At 66.5% G+C, this 26,389-nt stretch overlaps 3 protein-coding genes across 8 annotated transcripts; all 3 read right to left on the bottom strand.

Moving 5' to 3' along the window:
- Window positions 1-180: 180 nt before the first annotated feature.
- PEA15 (proliferation and apoptosis adaptor protein 15) lies at window positions 181-2,570 on the bottom strand. Its single transcript, XM_005508986.3, is given in 4 exon segments — window positions 181-1,128; window positions 1,253-1,408; window positions 2,400-2,471; window positions 2,474-2,570. Coding segments are annotated over 4 exon segments (390 nt in total). The 3' UTR covers window positions 181-1,063.
- Window positions 2,571-5,720: 3,150 nt separating this feature from the next.
- CASQ1 (calsequestrin 1) lies at window positions 5,721-10,368 on the bottom strand. The gene is made up of 11 exons (XM_065042693.1): window positions 10,126-10,368; window positions 9,549-9,633; window positions 9,342-9,442; window positions 9,021-9,132; window positions 8,224-8,297; window positions 8,018-8,148; window positions 6,789-6,834; window positions 6,634-6,688; window positions 6,434-6,534; window positions 6,263-6,337; window positions 5,721-5,991 (listed from the first exon to the last, which is right to left on the bottom strand). Exons 1-11 carry the CDS (start codon window positions 10,366-10,368, stop codon window positions 5,785-5,787), a joined length of 1,230 nt encoding a protein of 409 aa, XP_064898765.1. The 3' UTR covers window positions 5,721-5,784.
- Window positions 10,369-11,686: 1,318 nt separating this feature from the next.
- LOC102093141 (sodium/potassium-transporting ATPase subunit alpha-2) lies at window positions 11,687-25,642 on the bottom strand. Of its 6 annotated transcripts, XM_065042978.1 has the most exons (24): window positions 25,529-25,570; window positions 23,556-23,644; window positions 23,343-23,447; window positions 23,195-23,254; window positions 22,302-22,505; window positions 20,767-20,880; window positions 20,526-20,660; window positions 20,224-20,341; window positions 19,805-20,073; window positions 18,854-19,052; window positions 18,578-18,687; window positions 18,364-18,498; window positions 18,087-18,276; window positions 17,122-17,297; window positions 16,801-16,937; window positions 15,787-15,937; window positions 14,996-15,164; window positions 14,767-14,921; window positions 14,574-14,697; window positions 13,548-13,693; window positions 12,662-12,792; window positions 12,470-12,571; window positions 12,304-12,395; window positions 11,687-11,897 (listed from the first exon to the last, which is right to left on the bottom strand). In XM_065042978.1, the coding sequence occupies exons 2-24, from the start codon at window positions 23,604-23,606 to the stop codon at window positions 11,869-11,871; spliced, it is 3,102 nt and encodes a 1,033-aa protein (XP_064899050.1). In that variant the 5' UTR covers window positions 23,607-23,644; window positions 25,529-25,570; the 3' UTR covers window positions 11,687-11,868. The 6 variants fall into 6 exon arrangements, with proteins under 6 accessions (XP_064899050.1, XP_064899051.1, XP_064899052.1 ...); XM_065042979.1 differs by lacking the exon at window positions 23,556-23,644 and having other exon boundaries at window positions 25,529-25,642; XM_065042980.1 differs by lacking the exons at window positions 22,302-22,505; window positions 23,195-23,254; window positions 23,343-23,447; window positions 23,556-23,644; window positions 25,529-25,570 and adding an exon at window positions 22,035-22,057.
- Window positions 25,643-26,389: the final 747 nt, after the last annotated feature.

A 26,389-nucleotide genomic window follows, 5' to 3' on the forward strand; every position in this document is an offset into this window, starting at 1 on the left:
AGGATCTCAATGGGGGTGGGGGGAGAGGGGTCCCAAACAGTCATTTTGCAACAAAAGACACAGTTTTGGGGGAAATGAATGTGGTCCCTGTCCTGGAGACAATAAATAGGGGGGGGGGGGGGACATGACATGGAAGGGGGGGGACACGCGGGGGGGGACACACGAGGCGGGGGCCGCACGCAGGCGCTCTGCGGGTTTTAGCTTTTATTAAATAAAATATATTAACATATTCTCTCTCCAGTGCCCCCCCCCCCGGGTTAGTAGCTAGAGCTGAACCCCAGAGACCCCCCCCCCACGCACACTGGGGGGGCTGTTCCCATTCCCAGTCCTGTGCCCACCCCCACCCAGTATGGCACTGGGAGAGGCTGGAAGGACCCCCCCCCCCTCCCCCAATCAGTTTGGCTGGATGGGGGGTGCTCCCAGTTGTGCCCGCCCCCCCCCCCCACCAAAGTGGGGGTTCGGGGGGGTCTTTCCAAGGGAGATTCCCCAATGCCCTGGGGGGGGGGTGTGGGGTCCCCCCCATGTCACCACCTGCACTGGGGCTGCCACCGCCCCCCCCATCATGTCACCTGCTTGTCCCCTCATTGCAGCCCCTGGGGGGGGACACTACAGCTGTGCCCCCCCCGCCCTGTGGGGCTGAGGCCTCACAAACTCACTCCATCCTCCTGGGGGGGCCACAACCCCCCCCCAGCTCATCCGTGCCACTCGCCCCCTCCCAACCTGCCCCCTCCTTCGTCCCCATGTCCCTGTGTCCCCCCCACAACATTGGGGTGGGGGGGGTGGTCCCGGTGCCTGTCCCCCCCAGTGCCACAACTTGGACTGGGTGGGGGGGGTCCCTATTGTTGTCCCCCCTCCCACTGAGCGCTTGGGGGGGTCCCCTGGGAACAGCAAAGCGCCACCCCCCCATACCCCCCCCCCACACGCAGAGCGGCCCTGGCGGGTAGGGGGGGGGGCGTTAAGACTTGGTTAGTGACCGCGCCGCCCCCCCCCGCCTGCCCGGGGCCGGAGAGGCGCTGGGGGACACGGGGGGGGCACAGCCTTCATCCTGCTCCTCGCCCCCCCCTCAGGCTTTCTTGGGCGGGGGGGCCAGTTTGATGATCTCCTCCTCCGAGGGCTGTCGGATGATGTCTGCGGGACATGGCGCCATCAGGGGGGGGCTCCGCCGTGCCCCCCCGGGCCAAAGCCACCCGGACCCTGCCCCTTGTCCCCATCCCCATGGGGAGGTCACTTTTCTTGGCGGGGGGGTGCTCACCCTTGTACTTCTTGGCGCTGGGGATGCGGGTGAGCTTGGTGTCCACCTCGTCCTCCTCGGAGATCTTGAGCACCTGCGTGCGGTACTGAACCACCATGGTGAGCAGGTCGGGGCGGCGCGAGATCTCGAAGATGTGCTCGATGTACGACAGGTTGTCTGCGGGGACACGGGGACACGCGCTGGGACACCCCCGGGGACGGGGAGCAGGGAGGGATGGGGACCCGGGCAAGGGACAGGGGATGGGGACTAAAGCGTGGGACACGGAACAGGGAACAGAGCGAGCAGCAGCAGGTGACAGAGATGAGCAGGGACAGGGACTGGAACCAGGAGAGGGGACAGGAGCCAGGCTGGGGACCACAGGGATAGGGGTGGGGACCAGGGTGGGGGACAGGGATCAGGGCAAGGGACTGGGATGGGGACAAGGAAAGCAGACAGGGGACTGGGATGGGGACCAGGAAAGCAGACAGGGGACCAGGATGGGGATGGGGACAAGGATGGGGACCAGGAAAGCAGACAGGGGACCAGGATAGGGATGGGGACAAGGATGGGGATGGGGACAAGGATGGGGACCGGGAAAGCAGACAGGGACCAGGAAAGCAGACAGGGACCAGGATAGGGATGGGGACAAGGATGGGGACAAGGATGGGGACCAGGATGGGGATGGGGACAAGGATGGGGACCAGGAAAACAGACAGAGGACCAGGATGAGGATGGGGACAAGGATGGGGACCAGGAAAGCAGAGAGGGGACCAGGAAAGCAGAGAGGGGACCAGGATGGGGACTGGAATGGGGACCAGGATGAGGATGGGGACAAGGATAAGGATGGGGACCAGGAAAGCAGACAGGGGACCAGGATGGGGATGGGGACAAGGATGGGGACAGGGACAAGGAGAGCAGACAGGGGACCAGGATGGGGATGAGGACCAGGATGGGAATGGGGACAAGGATGGGGACCAGGATGGGGACAAGCATGGGGATAGGGACAAGGAGAGCAGACAGGGGACCAGGATGGGGATGGGGACCAGGATTGGGATGGAGAACAAGGAAAGCAGACAAGGGACCAGGATGGGGATGGGGACACGGATGTGGACCAGCCCCGGGCAGTGTCCAGGGATGGGGACCAGGACCAGGGCCAGGGGGGTGTCACCTCTGCCCAGCTTGTCGTGCTTCTCCAGGAAGGCGAACCAGTGGTGGCTGGTGGCGATGGCCTCCCCCTCCCCGCTGGGATGTCCTCCTTGCAGGCCGACTTGAGCTGCTCCAGGTCCTCGGCCGTGATGTTCTGTGCCAGCTCCTCCAGCAAGCTGCGGTACTCGGCCATGGCTGGTGCCACCGGCGTCACGAGCTGCCCGGGCTCAGCCACTGGCCCCCCCAGACCCCCCCGCGCGGCGCCAGCCGGGCTCCGCTGGCCCGTGACTCATGTGATGCTCACGGGATGTGACAGGGACGGCGGGACCCGCTGTGTGTGTCTCTGTGTGTGTGTGTGTGTGTGTGTGTGTTTGTGTCCCCCCCCAGCGCAGAGGAGCCTCGCACACGCGCCCTGTCCCTGCGCGGACCCCCCCATGGTGTGGGCTGACCCCCCGGTACAGCACAGCCCCCCCATGCACCCACCGCATCCCTGCGGGGTGGGGGGCGCCAAGAGCACCCCCAGCACCAAGCACGGATTGGGGGGGGGGGGTCAAGGCTGAAGTGGGGAGGGGTGTCACACCCTATCCCCCCCATCCATCCCCTGTTGCGCCTCGGTCGCCATGGCAACCGCTGCCACCCACCCCGGGGATGCGGTTGCCGTGGCGATCGCAGCCCGGCCGCCCTTCAGGGCTCCTCCTGTGTGTCCCCCACCCCCTTTCCCGGGGGGGCACCTGTGGGTGCTGAGCGGGGGGCCCACAGACACGGGAGGACACACAGACACAAGGGGGGTGGGGGGGACACACAGACACTTGTACCCACCGCGCTGCTCCCCCGATGGCACGTGCACGCATGCGCCCCACCCGCATCTCCCCCCCGCACACGCACACTCGTGCGTGAACCGTAAACAGGCCCCCCCCCCCCCCCCGCAGACACCTGCACGCACAGACACCCCCACCCCCGCACGGACACGTGTGCACGCGCGTGCACCCGCCCCCCCTGCTTCACACCCACACCCCCCCCACCCATTCACACCCCCCCCACCCATCACGCCCACACCCAAACACACTCATTCCCCCTCTCCGACACGCGTGTCCCCGCCGTGTCCGGCCCCTTTAAGGCCGCCGATGACTCAGCCCCTGGCCCGGACGCCTGGGTCCTTCCGGGCGGGGGGGGTGCGGGGGGTGGGGGCGGGGACCCCCCACCCTCCCCGCCGTGGCCGCTTGCCCGTTCCAGGCCCGGCGGGTCCCGCCCGAACGCCTGGGTTCCCCCGCCCTCCCACCCCGCCGCGGCCCTGGAAAGAATAGGGGGGGATGCCCGAGCCCCCCACCGCGGGACCCCCCCCCCCCCATTCACGCGTCCCATGCAAAACGCCTCATGAATATGCACGAGGGGCGTGTCCACACGGGGGGCCATTCACAAGGGCGGGAGGGGCGGGGGGCGCCTAATCCCGCGGCGGGGGGGGCAGGACACGGAGCCGGGGAGAGCAGGACACGGGGGGGGCAGGACACGGGTGGGCCGGTTCCTTCCCGCCTTTGTCTCCCCCGCTCCGACCCAGGTGTGGGGCGAAGCGGGGGGGGGCCGACAATCACTGTCCCCCCCGCCGGGACTTTGGGGCGGGTGGCGACAGCGGGAACAGGAGGGAAGGGCCCCCCCACCCGGACCCCCCCGCAGCCCCGGGGACAAGGGGCCTTTGTGCAGCGGGAGCAGCGCAGCGCCGGCCGGGGCCGCCCCCGGGTCCCCCCCGCGACAACCCGAATCACGGTGCTGGCCCCACGGACACGGGCCCGGCCCCGCGGGCACCGTCCTGCTGCGTGGGCAGCGGCACCGGCCGCGGGGTCCCCCCTCCCCATGTCCCGGGGTTCTCGCCCTGCCCGCGGCGGGAGCTGCATCCCCCGGGACGTGCATCCCACATCTGGGGCGCATCTGGATGCGCCCCCGCCCCTCCCCGTGCCTCAGTTTCCCCACGCGGGACAGTGCGGAAGCTCCGTGGGGCGGAGCACGGGGTTTGGGGGGGGAGATGAGTCGTGGCCCCCCCAGCCCTCCCCGTCCCGGGGCAGCGCGGCGGAAGAGGCGGCTCCACCGCCGCCACGGCCCAGTTTGGCCCCAGTTTGGCCCCAGTTGGGCCCAGCCCGGCCGCGTGACCGCCTCACGCGCCCCCTCCCACCCGTGTTCCTGGGGAGTCCGGCCACGCAGCCGCTCCCAATTCACCCACCGGCGGCAGGGGGGTACCCTGCCCCAGGGTACGGGTGGCATCCCGGCGCTCCGCGGGTACTGGGCGGCACTGGGAGCACTGGGTGGCAGCGTGGGGATGGGGCGCGGGTGGGGGGACCCCGCGTCCCACGGGGCCCGGGTGGCATCCAAGGGGGATGAGGAACACGCCGGGTCTCGGGTGGGGATGGGGGAACTGGGGGGAGCATCGGGATCGGGTGGGGATGGCGAATCCCGTGTCCCGCGTGGGGGCCGGGACCGGGTGGCACCGGGTGGACCGGCGGGCCCGAACACCCCCCCCAACTCCCTCCCCCGCAGGTCACGGGTTCGCGTCCCCCCAGGGGAGTGAAAGGGGAAGTGGAAGAGGCGGGCGAGACCCGCGGAGGGGGAGGCACCGGCGGGGAGGGGGGTGTCCTGGCACCTCCGGTAGCACCGGAGCCGTTAACCCCTTCCTGGCCACGGCCGGGGCGGGGCATCGCGCGTTACCGGGGCGGGGGGGGCATTACCGGGGCGGGGGGGATGTCTAGTACCGGAGGGGGGGTCACTACCGCGGCCACTGCCCGGCTGAGGGTACCGGGACCGCGACCGGGATCGCGATCGGGACCGTGATCGGGAGCGGGACCGGATGGCGGCGGCCGCCACCTGCATCCGGCCGCGGTTCCGCTCGCGGTCCCGTGTGGCGGCCGGAGCCGCCGGTGCCCGCGCAGCCCCGCACTTACCGGCCGGCTGGGGCGGTGCCGGTGGCGGTGCCAGTGCCGGTGCGGCCGCTCGGGATCGCGGTGCTGCCGCTCTGAGCAACGGGGCGGGGCTTAGCTGGGCGGGGCTTAGCTGGGCGGGGCTGTGGGGGCGGGGCTTAGCTGGGCGGGGCCGGGGAGCCGCCCCGCCCCGCGGGGACCGTGGGTGGCTGGGTGGGAATGCCGATCCTTGATCCCACACCCCCTCCCCGTCCTTTTGGGGTCCCTGCCTGGGACTGTCACCCCAGGGAAGGGGAACAGTGGGACACCCACGAGTGTCCATGTCCCCGTGGGTGTCACTGTCCCTCCAGGAAGCCCCACGGAAACAACCCTCCCCCGGGGTTTCTCATCCACATCTGGGGTGTCTCCATTTCCCCTGTCCCTCCCTTGGTGACACAATGTGGTTCTTTGGGGACTTTAATGTCTCTCGCAGGGCCAGGGCTGGGAGCAGAAGCCCAGCAAGGCCTAGTCGTCATCATCATCATCATCTTCATCTTCATCATCGTCATCATCGTCATCGTCATCATCATCATCATCATCATCATCATCGTCCTCGTCGTCGTCCTCCTCGGTGTTGATGTCCCCAGCCAGCACGTCCTCCAGCCACCCCTCCAGCTCCTCGGGGCCCGGCAGATCCTCCTCGTCCGCCATCTCCAGCCACACGCTGTCAGCCTGGGGACACCACGGGGGGGACGTGGGACAGGCAGGGGACAGGGCGGGGGGGGCACCGGCCGCGGGAGGGGACGGCGGGGGGGACACGGGACACTTGGGTACAGGACAGACTGGGACCCTGACTCCCAGATGCTGCCTGTGATGAGCCTGTTGGGACTGGGTGACACTGGCTGGCATAGGGGGGGGCACGTCTGGGGTCCTCGTGGGGGGACATATCAGGGGTCCTCGAGGGGGGGACATGTCAGGGGTCCCGGGGTGGGGGGACACTCACATCAGTGACATTGACCACCCCGATCTGGGGCCGGGACAGGTCGATGTTGAAGGTTTTCTCCCAGTAGGGAATGAGCTGTGGGGGACACACACATGGGTCAGGCCCCCCCAGGGCCACCTCCCAGCACTGGGGGGGTCATGTGGGGTGTCCCCCCCACCAGGGGGCCGGTACCAGTGGGAAGTCGCCTGGGTCAATCCAGATGATGCTGAGGTCGGGGTTGTCCGTGTTGTCCTGGGCCACGTCCTTCAGGATCTCCAGGAACTCAAACCCATCTGTGGGGGGGGAAACCGGGGTTGGGGGACACCAGGACCCCCCCGGACTCCTTGACCCCCACACTGGGCTCCCTGACCCCCCCTGGGCCCCTCCCTCACCCGGATCATCCTCCTCTGCAAAGGCCACGATGTGGATCCCATCCATGTCATCCTCCTGGGGGGACACGGGCCGGTGTCACCAATTGGGGGGGGCTCCCTTGGGGTCAGGGCGATGGGGGAAGGACCCCCCCCAATCCCTCTCCCCCCACGCTCACCCAAGTCTCGTACATGCTCTCAGGTTTGAGTTTCCGCAGAGTGGCCCTGTGAGATGGGGGACAGTGAGGGACACCCCCAAACCTGCCCAATTCCTCCCCCCCTACCCCGAGATGCTGCCCCCCCATCCCCAAGCTCTGCTGTGCAACTGTGGGGCTGCTGGGATGGGGGGCAGTGGCTGGGGGAGGGGGCAGGACATCTGGGATGGATCTGGAGGGGTGGGGGGCACAGGTTGCGGGCTGAGCCCCCCAACACCACCGGCACTTCGCTGCGGGGGGGGACATACAGGGTCCCTCCATCTCCCCATCTTCAGCGGGATTGAGGCCGCGGCGGGGGGGGGCAGGTTGATCCGGGGGGGGATTAAGGCTGCGGAACATCCCGGCAGCGCTCGGGTTTAACCCTGCCCTGCCCGCCCCTCCCACGGCCCGGGGGGGGTGGGCCGCCCCCCAACACCCCCCGACACCCCCAGAACCGCCCCCACCCCTGAGGCCTCACAAACTCATGTCACCGCAGGGACTGGGGACAGGGGGAGCGGATTGGGGGGCTCGGGCCCCACTGGGCACTGGGGGGGCCCCCCCCTCCGGTCTTCCCCACCCCTGATATCCCCCATCCGCGCGGCTGCGGCTGCCCTGGCAGTCACCGGTCCCCATGGCAACCGCCTCCCCATGGCAACCTGTCCCCATGGCAACTGCCTCCCCATGGCAAAGGTCTCCTGTAACAACCATCCTCCCTTGGCAACCTGTCTCCATGGCAACCACCACCCATGGCAATCACTTTCCCATGGCAACCGGCTCCCCATGGCAACCGCCTCCCCATGGCAAACACCTTCCCAAGGCAATGGTCTCCTATGGCAACCACCCCCTTGGCAACTGCCTCCCCATGGCAACCATCTCCCATGGCAACCACCTCCCATGGCAACCACTTTCCTATGGTAACCATATATCCCATAGCAACCACATCTCCCATGGCAACCACTTTCTCATGGCAACCATATTCCCATGGCAACCATCTCCCCTGGCAACCATCTCCCCGGCAACCACTTTCCCATGGCAACCACATCTCCCATGGCAACCATATCTCCCAAGGCAACTCCTCCCCATGGTAACCTTCTCCCATGGCAACACCCTCCCCATGGTAACCATCTCCCATGGCAACCACCTCCCGTGGCTCCCGGTTGCCCCGGCACCCCTGGGGACACCGTGTGAGGGTGGGGGGGCTCCCGGGCCCCCACCGCTTGTGCTCCTCCACGAAGGCCACGATCTCCTCCTTGCTGCTGGGCCGCCCGGGGATGGTCACCGGCTCCTCCATGAAGGGCTCGTAGAAGTCGATCTCATTCAGCTTCAGCGTCAACTTCTTGGCTGTCTGGGGGTTGGGGGTCCCTGAGCCCCCCAAGGGAAGGTTGGGGTCCCCGAGCCCCTCCCAGGGCCCCCAACGCACCTTGCTGTCGAAGGTGGCGAAGAAGGAGATGTAGGGGTGGAATTCCTCTGCTGCTGCCTCAAAGGCCTTGAAGTCTGGAGGGACAGGGATGGGGCTGGTACCAGAACTGGGATCCGGCACCACGATCCGGCACCGGGATCTGGCACCAGGATCTGGCACCAGCCCCCCCAGCCCTGGTTTGTCCTGGGGGGCTCTGGCTCCAGAAGGATCCCCCCAGCCCCACAGTCAGAGTTGGTCCCTCGTGAAGGGACAAGCAGAGGGATGGATGGAGGGATAGACAGAGGGATGGATGGAGGGATGGATGGAAGGATGGATGGATGGATGGATGGATGGAGGGATGGATGGAAGGATGGATGGATCAATAGATGGGTGGATGGAGGGATGGGTGGATGGAGGGATGGGTGGATGGATGGAGGGATGGATGGAGGGATGGATGGAGGGATGGATGGAGGGATGGATGGAAGGATGGATGGATCGATAGATGGGTGGATGGAGGGATGGACAGAGGGATGGATGGATGGATGGATGGATGGATGGAGGGATGGACAGAGGGATGGATGGATGTATGGATGGATGGAGGGATGGATGGAGGGATGGATGGAGGGATGGATGGAGGGATGGACAGAGGGATGGATGGATGGATGGATGGATGGATGGATGGATGGATGGATGGATGGATGGATGGATGGACAAGCAAATGGCTGATGGATTGGGGGCTGTGGCTGTGGTGCTGGGGGGGATGGAGGGGACAGGGGGACACAGGAGGAGACACCAGGAGCTGCCCCAGCCCCATGTACGTTCTGAGTCCTCGTTCTTGAAGTAGCCAATGAGTTTGGGGTCGTCCTCGATGTTCTCGAAGGCCTGGAGCTCGTGCTCGCCCTCGATGAGCTCCACAGGGTCCTCCAGCACCTGGGGGGCAGCACCGGGGTCCCCAGGGACCCCCCCAAGTCAGGGGGGGCTGCCCGGGGGGGGTCAGGACTGGGAGGGGTCAGGACTCCTGGGTCCCCCCAGTCACACAAAGGGGGTTCAGGGACTCGGACTCCTGGGTTCCCCCCTGGGATAGTGATGGGGGTAGAGGTTGGGGGGGGGGGTCCTGGATGGGATGGGGGGGGGCTCACATCCAGCAGGAACTCCACCAACGTGTCAGCCGCCAGCTCCCCGTCGTACTCGATCACCTCGTCCTCCTTGAACACGTAGATGCTGTCCTCCTCCGTCAGCCCTGGGGGGTCAGGGTGTCCCTGTGCCAGGTTTGGGGATCTGGGGGGGTCCCTGTGCCTGGGGGGGGATCTGGGAGGTCCCTGTGCCTGGGGGGAGGTCACCCTTACCCAGCTTTTTGGCCAGGGCCGTGTCCTTCTCAGAGTCGACGAGGCCGAATCCGACCCCCTTGTCCTCCAGCACCTGGGCTGCCAGCTGGGGGGACATGGCGCTGGGGACACCAGCCGTCCCCACTGTCCCTTTGTCCCCACCAGTGTCCCCAGCATGATGTGGGTGCTGGTGCCCTAGTCCATGTCCCACCAGCATCCCCTGCTCCCTAAAGTGGCCCCAGTGCCACATGGATGCTGGTGCCTGTCCCACCACTGGCCCCTAGTTCCCACCAGTGTCCCCAGTGCCACATGGGTGCAGCCACCAGCATCCCCCAGTCCCCACCATTGTCCCCGGCGCCACCTGGGTGCAGTCCTCAATCCCACCAGCATCTCCCAGTCCCCACCAGTGTCCCCAGTGCCACACAGGTGCAGCCACCAGTATCTCCCAATCCCCACCAGTGTCTCTGGTGCCACCAGCATCCCCCAGTCCCCACCAGTGTCCCCAGCTCCCCACAACCACCACTTCCCCAATGCCGCTGCATGTCCCCCCGTGTCTCCAGCACCCCGCAGGGTCCCCCACGGTGTCCCCCGTGCCCACCTCCAGGACCAGCTCCTCCATGTCGTGGTGTCTCTGGGCCCCCCGGTCCCCCGCCGGGGGGGGCCGGTGCAGCAGCGCCAGCACCGGGAACCGCTTCAGCAGCGCCCGGTAATTGCGCAGGGTCACGGGCACCACTCGGTCCTCCCCGTCGTACGTGGGGAAGTCGAGACCCCCGCCTGGGGACCCCTCCGGGATCGCGGTCCCCAGGGCCAGCAGCGCCAGCGCCCACCCCCACGGCCCCATGGCTCGGAGTGGGGCGGGAAAGAGGGACACGGACGGACAGACGGCGGGGGATGGGGGGGGACCCACGGACCTGCAGAAGGGGACGGACGGACGGGGGTGGGACTGACAGACAGACGGACAGATGCGGATGGGACGGGTGGACGAGCGGGGATGGGCGCACAGCCAGGGGACGGACAGACAGCTCCGGGGCAGAGAGACAGACGGACGTACAGCTCCTGGAGAGGGACGGACAGACAGACACAGCCTGGGGGACAGACGGACACAGCCTCGGGGACAGACAGACGGATTCCCTCCTGTCCGGGGATGGATGGACGGACAGAGAGACAGACGGAGCCCGACTGGAGCGGCGCAGGGGACGGACAAACAACCCCTGCTTGGTCCTAGTAGGGGGTGACAGGGACAGACACGGCCCCTTCCGGCCCGGTCAGGAGGGGACAGACGGACACAGCCGGGCGGGGACACACGGACACCTGTCCCCTTCCCAGCCCCGGGGTGGCTTAAGGCACAACGGGGGGGCAGTGACACCCTGATCCCCCGACCCCTGGGGGCACGGGGGGGGCTCAGGGCCCCGGGGGGCGCAGGGTCCGGCCGGGGGGCTCAGCCCCGTCCCCCCCTGTCCCCTCCTGTCCCCTCTTGTCCCCGCCGCCCGCTCCAGGTCCATATTAAGCCAGGAAAGAAGAGCCGGTGAGGGGGGGGGCTAAAAATAAGGAGCCGTGACCAGTGTCCCCCGCTTTGGGGTCCCCAGAGCCCCTGCTTGGGGGACAGGGACCCCCAAGCTGGCCCTGAGGGCAGCAAGATGGGGGTCCGGGTGCCCCCCCCAGCGCAGGGACCCCCCCCAGCCCCACAGTCTCCAGCTGCCCCGCTCCGTCATAGCGGGGGGGACGCGGGATTGTTGTCACCTCTGTCCCCTGGGATCGGGTGACCACCCGCTCTGCTGAGCGCGGGGAAGCGGATCCCCCCGGGCTGGGGGGGTCGGACCCCCCATAAACACCCCGGAACTTGGGGGGAGAGCCAAGGAACCACCAGAGACGGGACCCCCATTATTGGGGGGACACCCCCGTGTGCTGGGAATTAGGGTGCTCGGAATCCCCCCACAAGGTGCCAGCGGGCACAGGGGGGTCCTGGTCCCCCCCCCCCGCGGTTTCGGGTGACCCTGACTCGGATCTGCCTTATTTTTAACCTGTGGTGACACCCAAACCCGGCGGCTGCGAAACCGGAGCCTGCGCCCCCCCCCCCGCGCTGCTGACTCAGCACCCCAACCCCCGCCATGGTCCCTCTGTCCCCCCCCCAAAACCCCCCCAGCACAGACCAGTGCACAAAAGGGTTAAACTGTTTTATTGCTCTGAAGTTGGGGTGTGGGGGGGGTGTCTGGGTGCTCCGTGGGGCACCCCACGCACTCCTGGGTCCCCCCCTGACCGGGGCGGGGCCGACCCCGCCACGCTGTGCCCCCGGGGTTAGTAGGGGGGTGCAGGGTGGGGTGAGGGGGGGCTGCACGGGTACTTAATAGTAGGTCTCCTTCTCCACCCAGCCTGCAAAAGGGGGGGTGTCAGTGGGGTGAAATAGGGGGTGTCCCTCCCCCAGGTTCTGGGGGTGTCCCCCCATCTCTTCTGGGGATCCCCTTTTCCCATGGGGGCTCCCCGTGTCTCCCCACCCCCCATGCGTGCCCCCACCCACCCTGGGTACCCCCCAACCCCTCCCTGAGTGGCCCCCACTTCTTGGGGTGCAGGTGCCAGCCCTGAGGGTGGGTTGGGGGGGGGGACAGCAAACCAACATGGGGGGGTCGGGGGCTGGGCCAGTTTGGGGGGAGCAGTGATGATTTTGGGGTGCAAAGGGGGGGAAAGCCCAATCTGGGGGCGTTTAGGGGTGCAGGGGAGAGCGATGCCCACCCGAGGGGGGTGATACCCGTGGGGGGGTCACACTGGGGGGGTCACTCACCGCCGGGGTAGCGGCGCAGGATGAGCTTGCGCACCTCGTCGTAGGCGAAGATGAGGAGGCTATAGGGGAAGGCGCAGAACCACCAGGTGACCCTAGCGGGGGGGCGGACAGCGTTAGTGGGGGGCACCCATGGGTGGGGGGGCACCCCCCATCCTCCCGGACTCACTTAAGGGGGTACATGCGCAGGGCCACCCCCATGCCGGGGCAATAGGACAGGAACGCGGCCAACGCCGTCTCCTCCAGCAACCCGAAAATCAGGATCTTGTTCCTGCGGGAAAACAGCACCATGGGGGGGGGTGGGTGTTGGGTGGGGGGCACCCATGGGTGCTGGGGTTTCGGGGGGGGGGTGGTCACCCACTTCATGCCCTGCTGGAAGACGGAGTTGCGGCGGGTCTTGCAGATGATGAGGTCGGCCCATTGCACCACCACGATGCTGGCGAAGAACGCCGTGTGGCACGTGAACTCCACCACCTTGCGCTGCTCGTACGTCTGGGGGGGGGGCACGGCCTCAGCGGGACCCCCTCGGGACCCCCCCGTGCACGGGAGAGCACGCACAAGCACGCACGGTGCAGATGCATGAGCGTGCAAGGGTGTGCAAAGGGTTAATGAGGGTGCATGGGGGTGCACAAGGGTGCACGGGGGTACATTAGGGGTGCATGGGGGTGCACAGGGGGTGCTTGGGGTTGCACAAGGGATGCACAAGGGTGCATGGGGGTACATGAGGGGTGCATGGGGGTGCATGAGGGTGCATGAAGGGTGTGTGTGGGTTGCACAAGGGATGCGTGAGGGTGCATGGGGGTGCACGAGGGGTGCATGAGGGTGCACAAGGGATGCATGAGGGTGCACAGGGGTACACAAGGGGTGCATGGGGGTGCATGGGGGTGCACAAGGGATGCATGAGGGTGCATGGGGTTCGTGGGATTGCACAAGGGATGCACGAGGGTGCACAGGGGTACATGAGGGGTGCATGGGGGTGTACAAGGGATGCATGAGGGTGCATGGGGGTGCGTGGGATTGCACAAGGGATGCACGGGGGTACATGAGGGGTGCATGGGGGTGTACAAGGGATGCACAAGGGTGCACAAGGGGTACACAGGGGTGCACAAGGGATGCACAAGGGTGCATATGGGTGCATGGCGTTGCACAAGGGATGCATGAGGGTACACGGGGGTACACGAGGGATGCATGGGGAGGCACAGGAGGTGCATGGGGGTGCACGGGGGGATGCAGAAGGCCCCACGCACCCACTCTTGGCCATAGGAATCCTCCAGGTCGTTGGTGGAGCGGTCGTCCCAGGCCAGGCGGATCCCCACCAGTGTCCCGGGCAGGAACCCGTTCTCCGCCAGGATCACGAAGTAGGTGAAGAACCCGCCCAGCGCCTGGATCATCCCTGCGGGATCCACAACGGGGAGGGGGATCAGTGCTGGGATCAGGGATTGGCACTGGGATCAGAATCAGGATCAGGGATTTGCACTGGGATTGAGGATTGGGACTGGGATTGGGGATCATTACTGGGATCAGGGATTTGCACCAGGATCAGAATCAGTATCAGGATGAGGGATTAGCACTGGGATCAGGGATTGGCACTGGGACCGGCACCGGGACCAGAGATCAGCACTGGGATCCACTGGGATCAGGGATCAGCACAGGGATTGGGGATCAGTACAGGGATCAGGGAATGGCACCAGGATTGGGATCAGGGATCAGACCCCAAGATCAGGGACTGGCCCCCAGATTGGGGATCAGCACCGGGATCACATCCCAGGATTGGGGATTGATGTCACCTGGGGGGACATCACCCTGGCACCTCCAGTGGGTGCCCAGTGTCCCCTGTCCCCCTGTGTCCCCATCGCACTGATCTGCCCGTAGGCCCCCGTCCCCCCCATTGCACCAATCTACCCATAGACCCCTGTCCCCCCTTGTCCCCCATGTTCCCCCTGTCACACTGATCTGCCCATAGGCTCCTGTCCCCCCTTGTCCCCCATGTCCCCCCATCACACCGATCTGCCCATAGGCTCCTGTCCCCCCTTGTCCCCCGTGTCCCCCCCGTCACACCGATCTGCCCATAGGCTCCTGTCCCCCCTTGTCCCCCGTGTCCCCCCAGTCACACCGATCTGCCCGTAGGCCCTTGTCCCCCCTGTCCCCATGTCCCCCCATCACACCGATCTGCCCATAGGCACCTGTCCCCCCTTGTCCCCCATGTCCCCCCCGTCACACCGATCTGCCCGTAGGCCCTTGTCCCCCCTGTCCCCATGTCCCCCCCATCGCACCGATCTGCCCGTAGGCCATGCTGATCAGCCTCTCATTCACCAGCTTGTCCGTCCGCGGGTTCCGCGGCTGCCGCTTCATTATGTCGCTCTCAGCCGCCTCGTAGGCCAGTGAGATGGCCGGGACCTGGCGGGGACCAGCATCCGTCACCCCCCGTGTCACCCCCTGTCACCCCCCGAAACCCCCCGTCCTCACCATGTCAGTGCCCAGGTCAATGCAGAGGATGGTGACGGTGCCCAGGGGCAGCGGGATGTTGGCGATGATGAAGAGGAGGAAGGGGGTGATCTCGGGGATGTTGCTGGTCAACGTGTACGCGATCGACTTCTTCAGGTTGTCAAAGATCAGGCGGCCTTGTGGGGGGGACAGCGGGGTGTCACCGGGGTGTCCCCATCATCATCCTCCTCCCCATGGGTTCATCCCTGACCTTCCTCCACGCCGGTGACGATGGAGGCGAAGTTGTCGTCAAGCAGGATCATGTCGGCCGCCTGCTTGGAGACGTCGGAGCCAGCGATGCCCATGGCGATGCCGATGTCGGCTTTCTTCAGCGCCGGGGAGTCGTTCACCCCGTCCCCTGTCACCGCCACGATGGCCCCCTGGGGACATGGGGGTCAGGAACCGTGGGGACGGGGCGTGGGGTGTTGAGGGGCATGGGGACACCATAGGGACACCACAGGGACAAGAGCACTGTGGGCATGAGGGTGGAGACACCTTGGGGCACAGGGATGGGGACACCGTGGGGACACCATAGGGACACCACAGGGACAAGAGCACTGTGGGCATGAGGATGGAGACACCATGGGGACACCATGGGGACAGGGGCACTGTGGGCACGAGGATGGAGACACCATGGGCCACAGGGATGGGGACACCATGGGGACACCATGGGGACAGAGGCACTGCGGACATGAGGATGGAGACACCACGGGGCATGGGGCCACCACGCGGCCACCACAGGGACACCACGGGGACAGGGGCACTGCGGACATGAGGACGGAGACACCATGGGGCACAGGGATGGGGACACCATGGGGACACCAGGATGCCTTGGTGTAGGGGGCCAGGGGCACCGCACGGAGCACAGGGATGGGGACGGAGTGGGGCACAGGGACCACACGGAGCACAGAAGTGGTGCCACCATGGCGCATGGGGACATCGCGGGGCAGCAGAGGTCACGGTGACAGGGGCAGCAGGGGCCACGGGGACAGCAGGGGCCACCTGGCGCTGGCAGCCCTCCACGATGATGAGCTTCTGCTGGGGGGACGTGCGGGCAAAGACGATCTCCGTGTGGTTCTTGAGGATCTCGTCCAGCTGCTCCGAGCTCATGTCCTTCAGGTCGGAGCCGTGCACCACGCAGGCCTTGGCCTCCCTGAGTTTCGGACGGAGGTTAATGCCCTCGTCTGAAGGCCACTGGCCCTTGACCTCCTTTTCCTGGCATCATGTCCTATATTATCCTCGCTCTTATTACAAGTACACAAAATAAACACTCTGGTGTTTTTGGTCTGGGGACCAAAACCTGACCAACTGAGTACACCATCCCATTCATGTGATACTTCATATAAAAGTGGGAGATCACGAGGATCTCGCCCCATTTCTTTATGGTGACATTAGGAGAGGACCTTGCGAGTCACCCCTGAGAACTGAGGCCAGTGACAGACTGAATCCAGCTCCGGTTGGCTGCAGAGTCCAGTCCAGGACTTCAGCTGCCGGCTTGTGAACTGAGGCCAGTGACGGACTGAATCCAGCTCCAGTTGGCTGGAGAGTCCAGTCCAGGACTTTGGCTGCCGGCTCTGCAGTTGCCGGGACTTTCAACATTGGGTTTGTCTATTTTGTATTATTTTCTCTATTTTATCAGCAGCATTAGTAAAACACTTAATTTTTCCAACTCTCTTCTCTCTGTCCTTTCCCTCCCGATCCCCTGTCCTTAGTGGGAAGGGGGGAGACGGAGGGGCTGAAGGGGAAAGGTGGGGAGAGGGGCTAACAATACACCTGCCACGGTTTTATTGTCACCTCGACACCTCCTCAGCCTCCTTCTCTCTTCCTGAAAGCTCAATCTGTCCCACAAAACAGTCTATGATCCTACTGAAGATTTTACAAACTATGCAGCCACTATCTAGTGCTGGGTCATCTTGCTTAGACCATCCTTATGCCAAGAAAGGTTGGAATAAGCCCCCGCTTGGGGGGGCTGGACCCCTGGGAACCCCCAATTCCCCCCCTGGTACTGGCACCTACCGGGGGTTGACCTGGCTGACCGGGATGTTGAGCCGTGCCGCGATGTCCTCCACCGTCTCATTGCCCTCGGAGATGATCCCCACGCCCTTGGCAATGGCCTTGGCCGTGATGGGGTGGTCCCCAGTCACCATGATCACCTTGAGGGGGAAGCAGAGGGGTCACAACCCGCTGGGGGTTCCCCAGGAGGTGCAGAGATGGGGCAACCCCAAGGGAGCTTGGCAATGGCCTTGGCAGCGATGGGGTGGTCCGTGGTCACCATGGGCACTTTGTGGGGGCACGCAGAGGGGTGACAGCCTGGGAGGGGGACCGAGGGGGTCTCACCTTGATGCCGGCGCTGCGGCACTTGCCAACGGCATCAGGGACGGCAGCGCGGGGGGGGTCGATCATGGACATGAGCCCCACAAAGACGAGGTCGCTGGTGGGGAAGTTCACCTCGTCGGCATCAAACTTGAACCCACGCGGGAACTTGTCCGGGGGCAGGTAGAGGTGACAGAAACCTGGGGGACACGGGCGGATGATGCGGCGGGGACACGCCCGAGCCCCCCCTGCCCTCCCCTGGTGCTCCTCATCCTCGCTGTGACCTCCTGGTGACACCTTTGACCCCAGGTCCCTTGTGCCCCCCACGTCCCCTGTGTCCCTAAGTTCTTACCCCCCCCAGCTCGTGTCTCCTTCCACATTGCCCATCTCCCTGCTCCCTCATGTCACCCACATCCCCTTGTCCTTGTGTCCCTTTGCCCCCACATCCTTCATCCCCGTGCCACCATGTCCCCATGTCCCTTACGTCCCACATATCCCTATATCCCCCATGTTCCTGACATCCCCATGTCCCCCACATCCCCACGCCCCCCATGTTCCACATATCCCCATGCCCCTCCATGTCCCACACATCCCCACACCTCCCATGTCCCCCACATACCCCATGTCTCCATATCCCCATGTCCCCCACATCCCCATGTCCCCCATATCTCCCACATCCCCCATATCCCCATGTCCCCCATGTTCTCCACATCCCCACATCCCACATGTTCCCATGTCCCCAAGTCCCCCATGTTCCCAACATCCCCATGCTCCCCGTGTCCCCCATATCTCCCATGTCCCTCATGTTCCCCACATCCCCATGTTCCCCATATCCCCCATGTTCCTGACATCCCTACATCCCACATCTCCCCCACATCCCCCATCTCCCCCACATCATCCCCCACATCCCCATGCTCCCCATGTCCCTCACATCCCCCACATCCCCCATCACTGCCCTGTGCCCCACAGCCCCGGTACCCCCTGCTCACCCAGGACGCGCTCCCCCAGCCCCCCCAGCTCCAGGTAAGCGTTCTGAAAGGCCTCGCGCATCTCAGGGTCCAGCGGCAGCTCCTGGCCCTGCAGCAGGATGCGGGAGCAGCGGTCCAGGATGCGCTCGGGGGCCCCTTTCATCACCAGAAGATGCCCCTGCGGGTCGTCCTCCCGCTCATGGATGGACAACTGCGGGCACAACGGGGGACGCTGGCACCGTGTGGCACCCCAGAACCGTCCCCAGGGTCCCCGCGGTCACCGCCAGTCCCCCCACACCTGGTATTTATTGGTGGAGTTGAAGGGGATCTCGGTGACTTTGGGGTTCTTGTCCCGCATCTTCTTGACGGAGCCGCAGGAGAGCTGGATGCACTTGAGCAGCGCCGACTCCGACGCGTCCCCCGCCGTGTCCCTCTGCAGGGACAGGCGCTCAGGGTGACGCCGGTGACACCGCCACTGTCCCAGCTCTCCGGGGAAGGGTTCTGGGGGGTACCTTGGAAATGGAGATGTTCTCCTGGCCCGGCTTGAAGACGGCGCGGTTGCAGAGCCCGGCGATGCGAGCCAGGGCCGCCCAGGTGGGCGAGCGCTTGTCGAAGGTGGCACCTGGGGGACAGCGGCCCTGTCAGTCACCCCAAGTCCCCACCCTCAGCTGGGGACACCCCTTGTGCTCCCAGAGGTACCAGGAGGGTGACATCTGGATGCAAGGGTGAGAAAAGGGGTGTCCTGGGTGCTGCTGGAGTTTGGGGTGCTCCGGGTGCCCCCCACCCACCCGACTGGTCCTCGGTGGTGTCGGCCTCGTGGATCTGGTTGTCGAACCACATGTGTGCCACCGTCATGCGGTTCTGGGTGAGGGTCCCGGTCTTGTCGGAGCAGATGGTGGAGGTGGAGCCCAAGGTCTCCACGGCCTCCAGGTTCTTCACCAGGCAGTTCTTGCGTGCCATGCGCTTGGCCGTCAGCGTCAGGCACACCTGGGGGGCGCGGGGGCACCCATGGGGGTCAGCAAGCACCAGGCATTGCTGGGAACCAGCGCTGGACCAGCAGAACCAGCACCCATCACCTCCCTCCCAGTAGAACCAGCACCCACCAACACCCTCCCAGTAGAACCAGCACCCATCATCTTCCTCCCAGTAGAACCAGCACCCATCACCTCCCTCCCAGTAGAACCAGCACCCATCTCCTCCCTCCCAGTGGAACCAGCACCCATCATCTTCCTCCCAGTAGAACCAGCACTCATCATCTTCCTCCCAGTAGAACCAGCACCCATCATCTTCTTCCCAGTAGAACCAGCACCCATCATCTTCCTTCCAGTAGAACCAGCACCCATCATCTTCTTCCCAGTAGAACCAGCACCCATCATCTTCCTTCCAGTAGAACCAGCACCCATCATCTTCTTCCCAGTAGAACCAGCACCCATCATCTTCCTCCCAGTAGAACCAGCACCCATCATCTTCTTCCCAGTAGAACCAGCACCCATCATCTTCCTCCCAGTAGAACCAGCACCCATCATCTTCTTCCCAGTAGAACCAGCACCCATCATCTTCCTCCCAGTGGAACCAGCACCCATCTCCTCCCTCCCAGTGGAACCAGCACCCATCATCTTCCTCCCAGTGGAACCAGCACCCATCATCTTCCTCCCAGTGGAACCAGCACCCACCACCTCCCTCCCAGTAGAACCAGTGCCCCCCGCACCACCCCGCCCCTCTGCTCCCCTGGCCCTCACGGTGACGGTGGCCAGCAGCCCCTCGGGGACGTTTGCCACGATGATGCCGATGAGGAAGATGACGGCCTCCAGCCACGTGTAGCCCAGGATGAGGGAGAGGATGAAGAAGGAGAGGCCGAGGAAGACGGCGACGCCGGTGATGAGGCGGATGAAGTGCTCGATCTCCATGGCGATGGGCGTGCGGCCCACCTCCAGCCCCGAGGCCAGCGACGCGATGCGCCCCATCACCGTGCGGTCCCCCGTCGAGATGACGATGCCACGGGCGGTGCCTGGGGAGTGACACAACCCAGGGAGTGGTGACACAACCCAGGGAGCGGTGACACAACCCAGGGAGCGGTGACACAACCCAGGGAGTGGTGACACAGCCAAGGACCACCCCAAGAAACCCCCTGGCACGGGCAGGGACCCCCAGGACCCACCTTCCACGCAGTTGGTGGAGAAGAAGCAGATGTTGCGGGTCTCCAGCGGGTTCTCGTGGGTGAACTCGGGCGAGCGCGTCTGTGGCTCCGACTCCCCCGTCAGCGACGAGTTGTCCACCTGGGGGGCGACACGGGGTGGGTGACACGCATGGGGGCTCAGCTGGATGGACCCCCGGGCCATGTGGGCCACAGGGTGCCAGCCCCATTGTCCCCATGCCAGCCCAATTATCCCCATGCCTCCCCATGCCCCCCCATGTCTCCCGGTGTCCCCCGTGCCCCCCATTTCTCCCAGTGCCCTCCACCTTGCAGCCGTGGGACGAGATGATGCGCATGTCGGCGGGGACACGGTCCCCCCCCTTCACCTCCACCAGGTCGCCCACCACCACGTTCTCCGCGTTGATCTGGATCTTCTCGCCCTCGCGGATCACCAGCGCTTGCTGGAAGGGGTGACAAGACACCCTGAGGGACACCCCGAGGGACACCCGGGCACCCTAAGGAACCCAGGCACTCCCAACCCCCCCTGTGCCCCCACCCGGGTCCTACCTGGGGCACCATGTTCTTGAAGGAGTCCATGATCTTGGAGCTTTTGGCTTCTTGGTAGTAGGAGAAGCAGCCGGTGACGATGACAACGGCGGCCAGGACCACCCCCAGGTACAGCTGGGACCGGGTGGCACCTCAGCACCCCGGGGTGCGGGAGGGGACCCCCCTGTGCCAATCTGGCCCATTTGCCCCCAAAGACTGCAATGGAGCCCCCCCTGGTGCCTGTGTCCCCTGCAACACCCATGTCCCCATGGTACCTGTTCCCCCTCCAGTAAGCACCCCAGGGTGCTCAAGAACCCCACGGTGCCCACATCCCCATGATGTCTGTGGCCTCCCAAGGGTGCCTGTGCCCCCCCAGGGTCCTCGTGCCCCACCATGGGTGCCCATGCTCCTACAGCACTTGTGCACCCCATGTCCCAACATCCCCATGATGCCTGTACCCCCAAAAGTTGCCTGTGCCCCCCCAGGGTGCCTGTACCTCTCAGGGTCCCCATGCCCCACATGATACCCATTGCCCCCCCAATTCTCGTGATGCCCACAGCCCCGCCATGATGCCTGTGCCCCCCAAAAGGTGACTGTGCCCCCCAAAAACGTGCCCGTGCCCCCCAGGGTCCCTGTGCCTCACATAATACCCGTGGCCCCCCCAATCCTCATGGCCCCCCCATGACACCTGTGCCCCCCCCAAGTTCCTTGTGCCCCCTGCCACGAAGCCTGAACCCTCCTATAGTTGCTGGAGAGCTCATCCCCCATGGTGACGCCTTCATCACCCCCCAGCCCCCCTCTAACCGCCCCCCATGGCCCCCCATGGCGCCCCCACTCACATTGTCATTGGAGGGCTCGTCCCCCATGGTGACCCCCTCATCACCCCCCACCCCCTCTAACCGTCCCCCATCGTGCCCCCCGCTCACGTTGTCATTGGAGGTCTCGTCCCCCATGGTGACCCCCTCATCACCCCCCACCCCCTCTAACCGCCCCCCATGGTCCCCCATGGCTCCCCTGCTCACATTGTCATTGGAGGGCTCGTCCCCCATGGTGACCCCCTCATCACCCCCCAGCCCCCCTCTAAACGCCCCCCATCGTGCCCCCCGCTCACGTTGTCATTGGAGGGCTCGTCCCCCATGGTGACCCCCTCATCACCCCCCAGCCCCCCTCTAAACGCCCCCCATGGTGCCCCCCGCTCACATTGTCATTGGAGGGCTCATCCCCCATGGTGACCCCCTCATCACCCCCCAGCCCCCCTCTAACCGCCCCCCATCGTGCCCCCCGCTCACGTTGTCATTGGAGGGCTCATCCTCCATGGTGACCCCCCTCATCACCCCCCAGCCCCCCCCTAACCGCCCCCCATGGTGCCCTCACTCACGTTGTCATTGGAGGGCTCGTCCCCCATGGTGACCCCCTCATCACCCCCCAGCCCCCCTCTAACCGCCCCCCATCGTGCCCCCCGCTCACGTTGTCATTGGAGGGCTCGTCCCCCATGGTGACCCCCTCATCACCCCACAGCCCCCCTCTAACCGCCCCCCATCGTGCCCCCCGCTCACGTTGTCATTGGAGGGCTCATCCTCCATGGCAGCCTGGATGCCATAGGCCAGGAAGCAGAGGATGGCGCCGATCCAGAGCAGGATGGAGAACCCCCCGAAAAGCTGCCGGCAGAACTTGACCCACTCGGGGGTGGTCGGGGGGGGCGTCAGCGCGTTGGGACCGTCCTGAACCAGGATCTCAGCCGCCCGCGCATTGGTCAGGCCCTGGGGGGGACACACGGTGCCACCGGGGATGGGGGGACAGGAGGGAATGGGGTCCCAGCCAGGGGACGCCCTGAGGGTGACGTGGGGTATGGCTGGGGGGACCCATGGGGATGGGGGCACAGGTGGTTGTCACCCATGGGGACAGGGTGGCAGGAGGGGACAGCGAACATGGGTGGGTGTCCCCATGGGGACAGGGTGGCAGGAGGGGACACGGGACACATGTGGGTGTCCCCCATGGGGACAGGAGGGGACCGGGGACATGGGTGGGTGTCACCCCCGGGGACAAGGGACACTGGTGGGTGTCCCCCATGGGGGCAGGAGGAGACAGGGGACACAGGTACCCACCTGTGTCCCCTGTCTCCTCCTGCCCCCATGGGGGACACCCGCCACCCCCGGGGGCAGGAGGGGACAGGGGACATGGGTTGCTGTCACCCATGGGGACAGGGTGGCAGGAGGGGACACGGGTGGGTGTCCCTCGGGGGGACAGGAGGGGACAGGGGACATGGGTGGGTGTCCCCATGGGGACAGGGTGGCAGGAGGGGACACGGGTGGGTGTCCCTCATGGGGACAGGAGGGGACAGGAGACATGGGTGTGTGTCACCCCCGGGGACAAGGGACACAGGTGGGTGTCACCCCCGGGGACAGGAGGGACACAAGACACCAGAGTGTGGCACTTGGGGACATCTCACCCGGGACAGATCCACCTGGTACTTCCTGCCCAGCTCATCCAGGGACAGCTTGTGGTCGTCCTGTTGGGGACACGTCCCCCACGTCATCCCGGGGGGGCCGCGCCAGCTGCCCCCGCTGTCCCCACTGTCCCCCCGGTCCCCTGCTCACCAAGTTCACCTCCTTCTTCAGCTCATCCAGCTCCTTCTCCTTCTGCTTCCTCTTGCCCCCCCCATTCTCCGAGGTGGTGGCAGCGGGCGAGTACTCGCGGCCGGCCTGGTTTTGGGGGGGGGGGACGGGGGACACCCATGGGGACAATGGCACCGCCGGCGTGGGGTCCCCCCCGCCGCACGGCCCTCGCCTTGTGGGGGGCACGGGCATTACCATGGGCATAGATGTCACCGCCAGCATGGGGGTCACGGTGGCCACGGGCATCGGCGAGGGAACGGGCGTCACCGGGGGCGCGGGGGGGGCTGCGGACACCAGGGGCAGCGTGGGCATGGGGGGCACCGCGGGGTGGGGGGGGACACAAGTAGGGGGGTGACAGTGAGGGCAGGGGTGGCACTGTGGCCATGGGGGGCGTCACTGTCCCCAGGGGCATCACTGTGGTCACAGGGGTGACCCCAAGGTGTGGGGGTGTTGCTTTGTCCATGGGGGGGGTCACCGTGGTTGGGGGGGTCACTGTGGTAATGGGGGTCATACTGTGGTCACAGGAGTGTCCCCAGGACTGGGGGAAGAGGTGATACTGCTGTCATGGGGGTGTCGCTGTCCCCAGGGGGGTCACTGTGGCCACAGGGGTGTCCCCAAGGCCACGAGGGTGTTGCTTTGTCCATGGGGTGGGGGTCCTTGAGATTGTGCTGGTGGGGGAGTCACCGTGGTGGGGGGGTCACTGTGGTCATAGAAGTGTCCCCAAGACTGTGAGAAGGGGTGGCACTGTGGTCACAGGGGCGGCACTGTCCCCAGGGGGTCACTGTGGCCACAGGGGTGTCCCCAAGGCCATGGGGGTGTCGCTTTGTCCATGGAGGGGGTCACCGTGGGGGGGGCATTGTGGTCATAGGAGGGTCACTGTGGTCAAAGGAGTGTCCCCAGGACCTGGGGAAGGGGTGGCACTGCAGTCACAGGGGTGTCACTGTCCCCAGGGGTGTCCCCGTGGCCATGGGGGGGTCCCCACAGTCCGTGGAGAGGGACACGCCACCGACACCAGCAATGTCCCGGAGAGGCAGGGGTGTCACGGCGGGCAGGGGACAGGCGGGGGGGTGACACGGCAGCAGGGGGTCCCCGGGGCTGGCAGGGCTGGTGACACGTCTGTCCCCGCGCCCGGAGCTTGGCAGGAGCAGGAGGGGCCGGGGGGGGCCGGGGGGGCCGATGCGCTCATGGAAAACGGCCCCGGTGCCAAGAACAACGGCCGAGGCGGGGGGGGTCGTGTTACCGCGGGGACGGGGACACGGGGGGCGCCCACACACCCCCCCACGGGGCGACATCTCGCGTGGGGAAGCTCTGCTGTTTGTTCCCCTCCCCCGCGGGGACACTTTGCACGGGTGGGGGGGTCCCACTTGCTGCAGCACCCCAGGATTTTGGGGGGGTGGTGGGTGTCGTGTCTGTGTCCCCTCCACGTCGGTATTTCCCTGGGGTGACTCGGGGGGGGACACCCGGAGACGGGACACCTACGTTTTCCGGGGTGACCCCTTTTTTGGGTGGGTGCCGGCGTGGGGGGTCCCGGCCGTGCCAAGTGGGACGGGGGGGGCCCGGTAGGATGGGGGGGCCCGGGCGAGGCGCCAACCCCGACTCAGGGCCCCCCCGCGGCCGTTGCCACGGCAGCCGCGACCCTGGCGCTGAGCAGCCGCGGGCACGGGGCCACGGGCCCGGGTGGGGGACGGGCACGGGGGGTGGAATGTGTGCTGGGGTACGGGGGGGTCCTGGCGGGGTCACCCCGGCTCCGTGCCTCAGTTTCCCCACCATCGGGGACCCTTTTTCCCCCGCATTCCTTCCCTGAAGAGAGGGGGACCCAGGCGTCCGGGCAGCCGCCCACGCGTGTCGGGGGTCACTCGGGAACGGGTGGTTGTGGGGGGGTTGACAGTGTGTCTGGGGGTGTTGGCGCGGAGGTGAGGGGGGTGTCGGTGGCACCACGGGGGGGTGCAAGACCCCCGTGGGTGGGTGCCGGGGGGAAAGTGCCCACGGGTGACAGCGGTGCCCCGCGTAGGGGGTGCCCAGGGGTGGGGGTGCGGGTGCCAGGGGCAGGTGCCGGGTCCCCGCAGGGGTGGGTGCCCGGGAGTGGGAGGGGGGGGGGGGTGTGTGGGTGCCCCGCGTGGGTGGGTGCCTCGCGTGGGCGGGGGGCGCCCCGGGCCGCCCCTACTCACCCCTCTGCCCATGGCGCTGCCGTCGCTGCTCCCGGCCCGGGGCGCTCGGGGGGGACGGCGGCGGAGGCGGCCGAGAAAAACCCTCCCGGCCCCGCCCGGCCCGGCCCCCCCCGCCCACCCGGCCGGGCCGGCCCCCCCCCAGACCCCCCCTCCATCCCCCAGGCCCTCCTGGCCGAACACGGACCCCCCGCCCGAACCCCCTCCCCTCTCCGCTCCCCCTCGTTATGGGCCGGGGGGGGGGGCTCCTCCCGCCTCCCCCGGCCCGTGCTGGGGGTCTCCGGGCTCCCCCCCGCTCCCAGCCCCCCCGCACTGAAGGCAGCCGTGGGACCCAGGCGTCCGGGGCGGTGGGGGGTCCTGGCCGAGCGCTGGGAACCCAGGTGTTCGGGCGGGATGGGATGGGGGGGGTGCCCTCTCCTGACCCCCCCCCGCGCTGACCCAAAGCTGAGGGGAGGTGTCAGGGGACCCAGGCATCCGGGCCCCCCACACTGACCCCCCAGCTCGCCGGAGGGGGGGACAGGACACCTGCGTCCCTCCCTGCAGCCCCCTCAGCGCAGGGGGTGACACCAGCCGGGGGGGGAAGTTTGTGGGGCGCGGCGGGGGGGTTGATCCCCACCCCAGCGTGTCACCAATTCTCGCAGCTGGGGACGCTGGGGCCACCGGGAACGCGGGGTGGCTAAAATTAGCTGGGGAAAGGCCAGGGCCAGGAGGGGACACTGTGCCGGGGGGGGACACTGTGCCGGGGGCGGACACTGTGCCCAGGGACAACTGTGCCCAAGGAACTGACTGTTCCTGGCGACTGGCTGTGCTGGGGATACGGTTGTGTCTGTGGTGGCTGTGCTGGGGACACGGTTGTGCGTGGGC

This window comes from Columba livia, chromosome 28, assembly GCF_036013475.1.
Source record: "Columba livia isolate bColLiv1 breed racing homer chromosome 28, bColLiv1.pat.W.v2, whole genome shotgun sequence".
NCBI classification, from domain to species: domain Eukaryota; kingdom Metazoa; phylum Chordata; class Aves; order Columbiformes; family Columbidae; genus Columba; species Columba livia.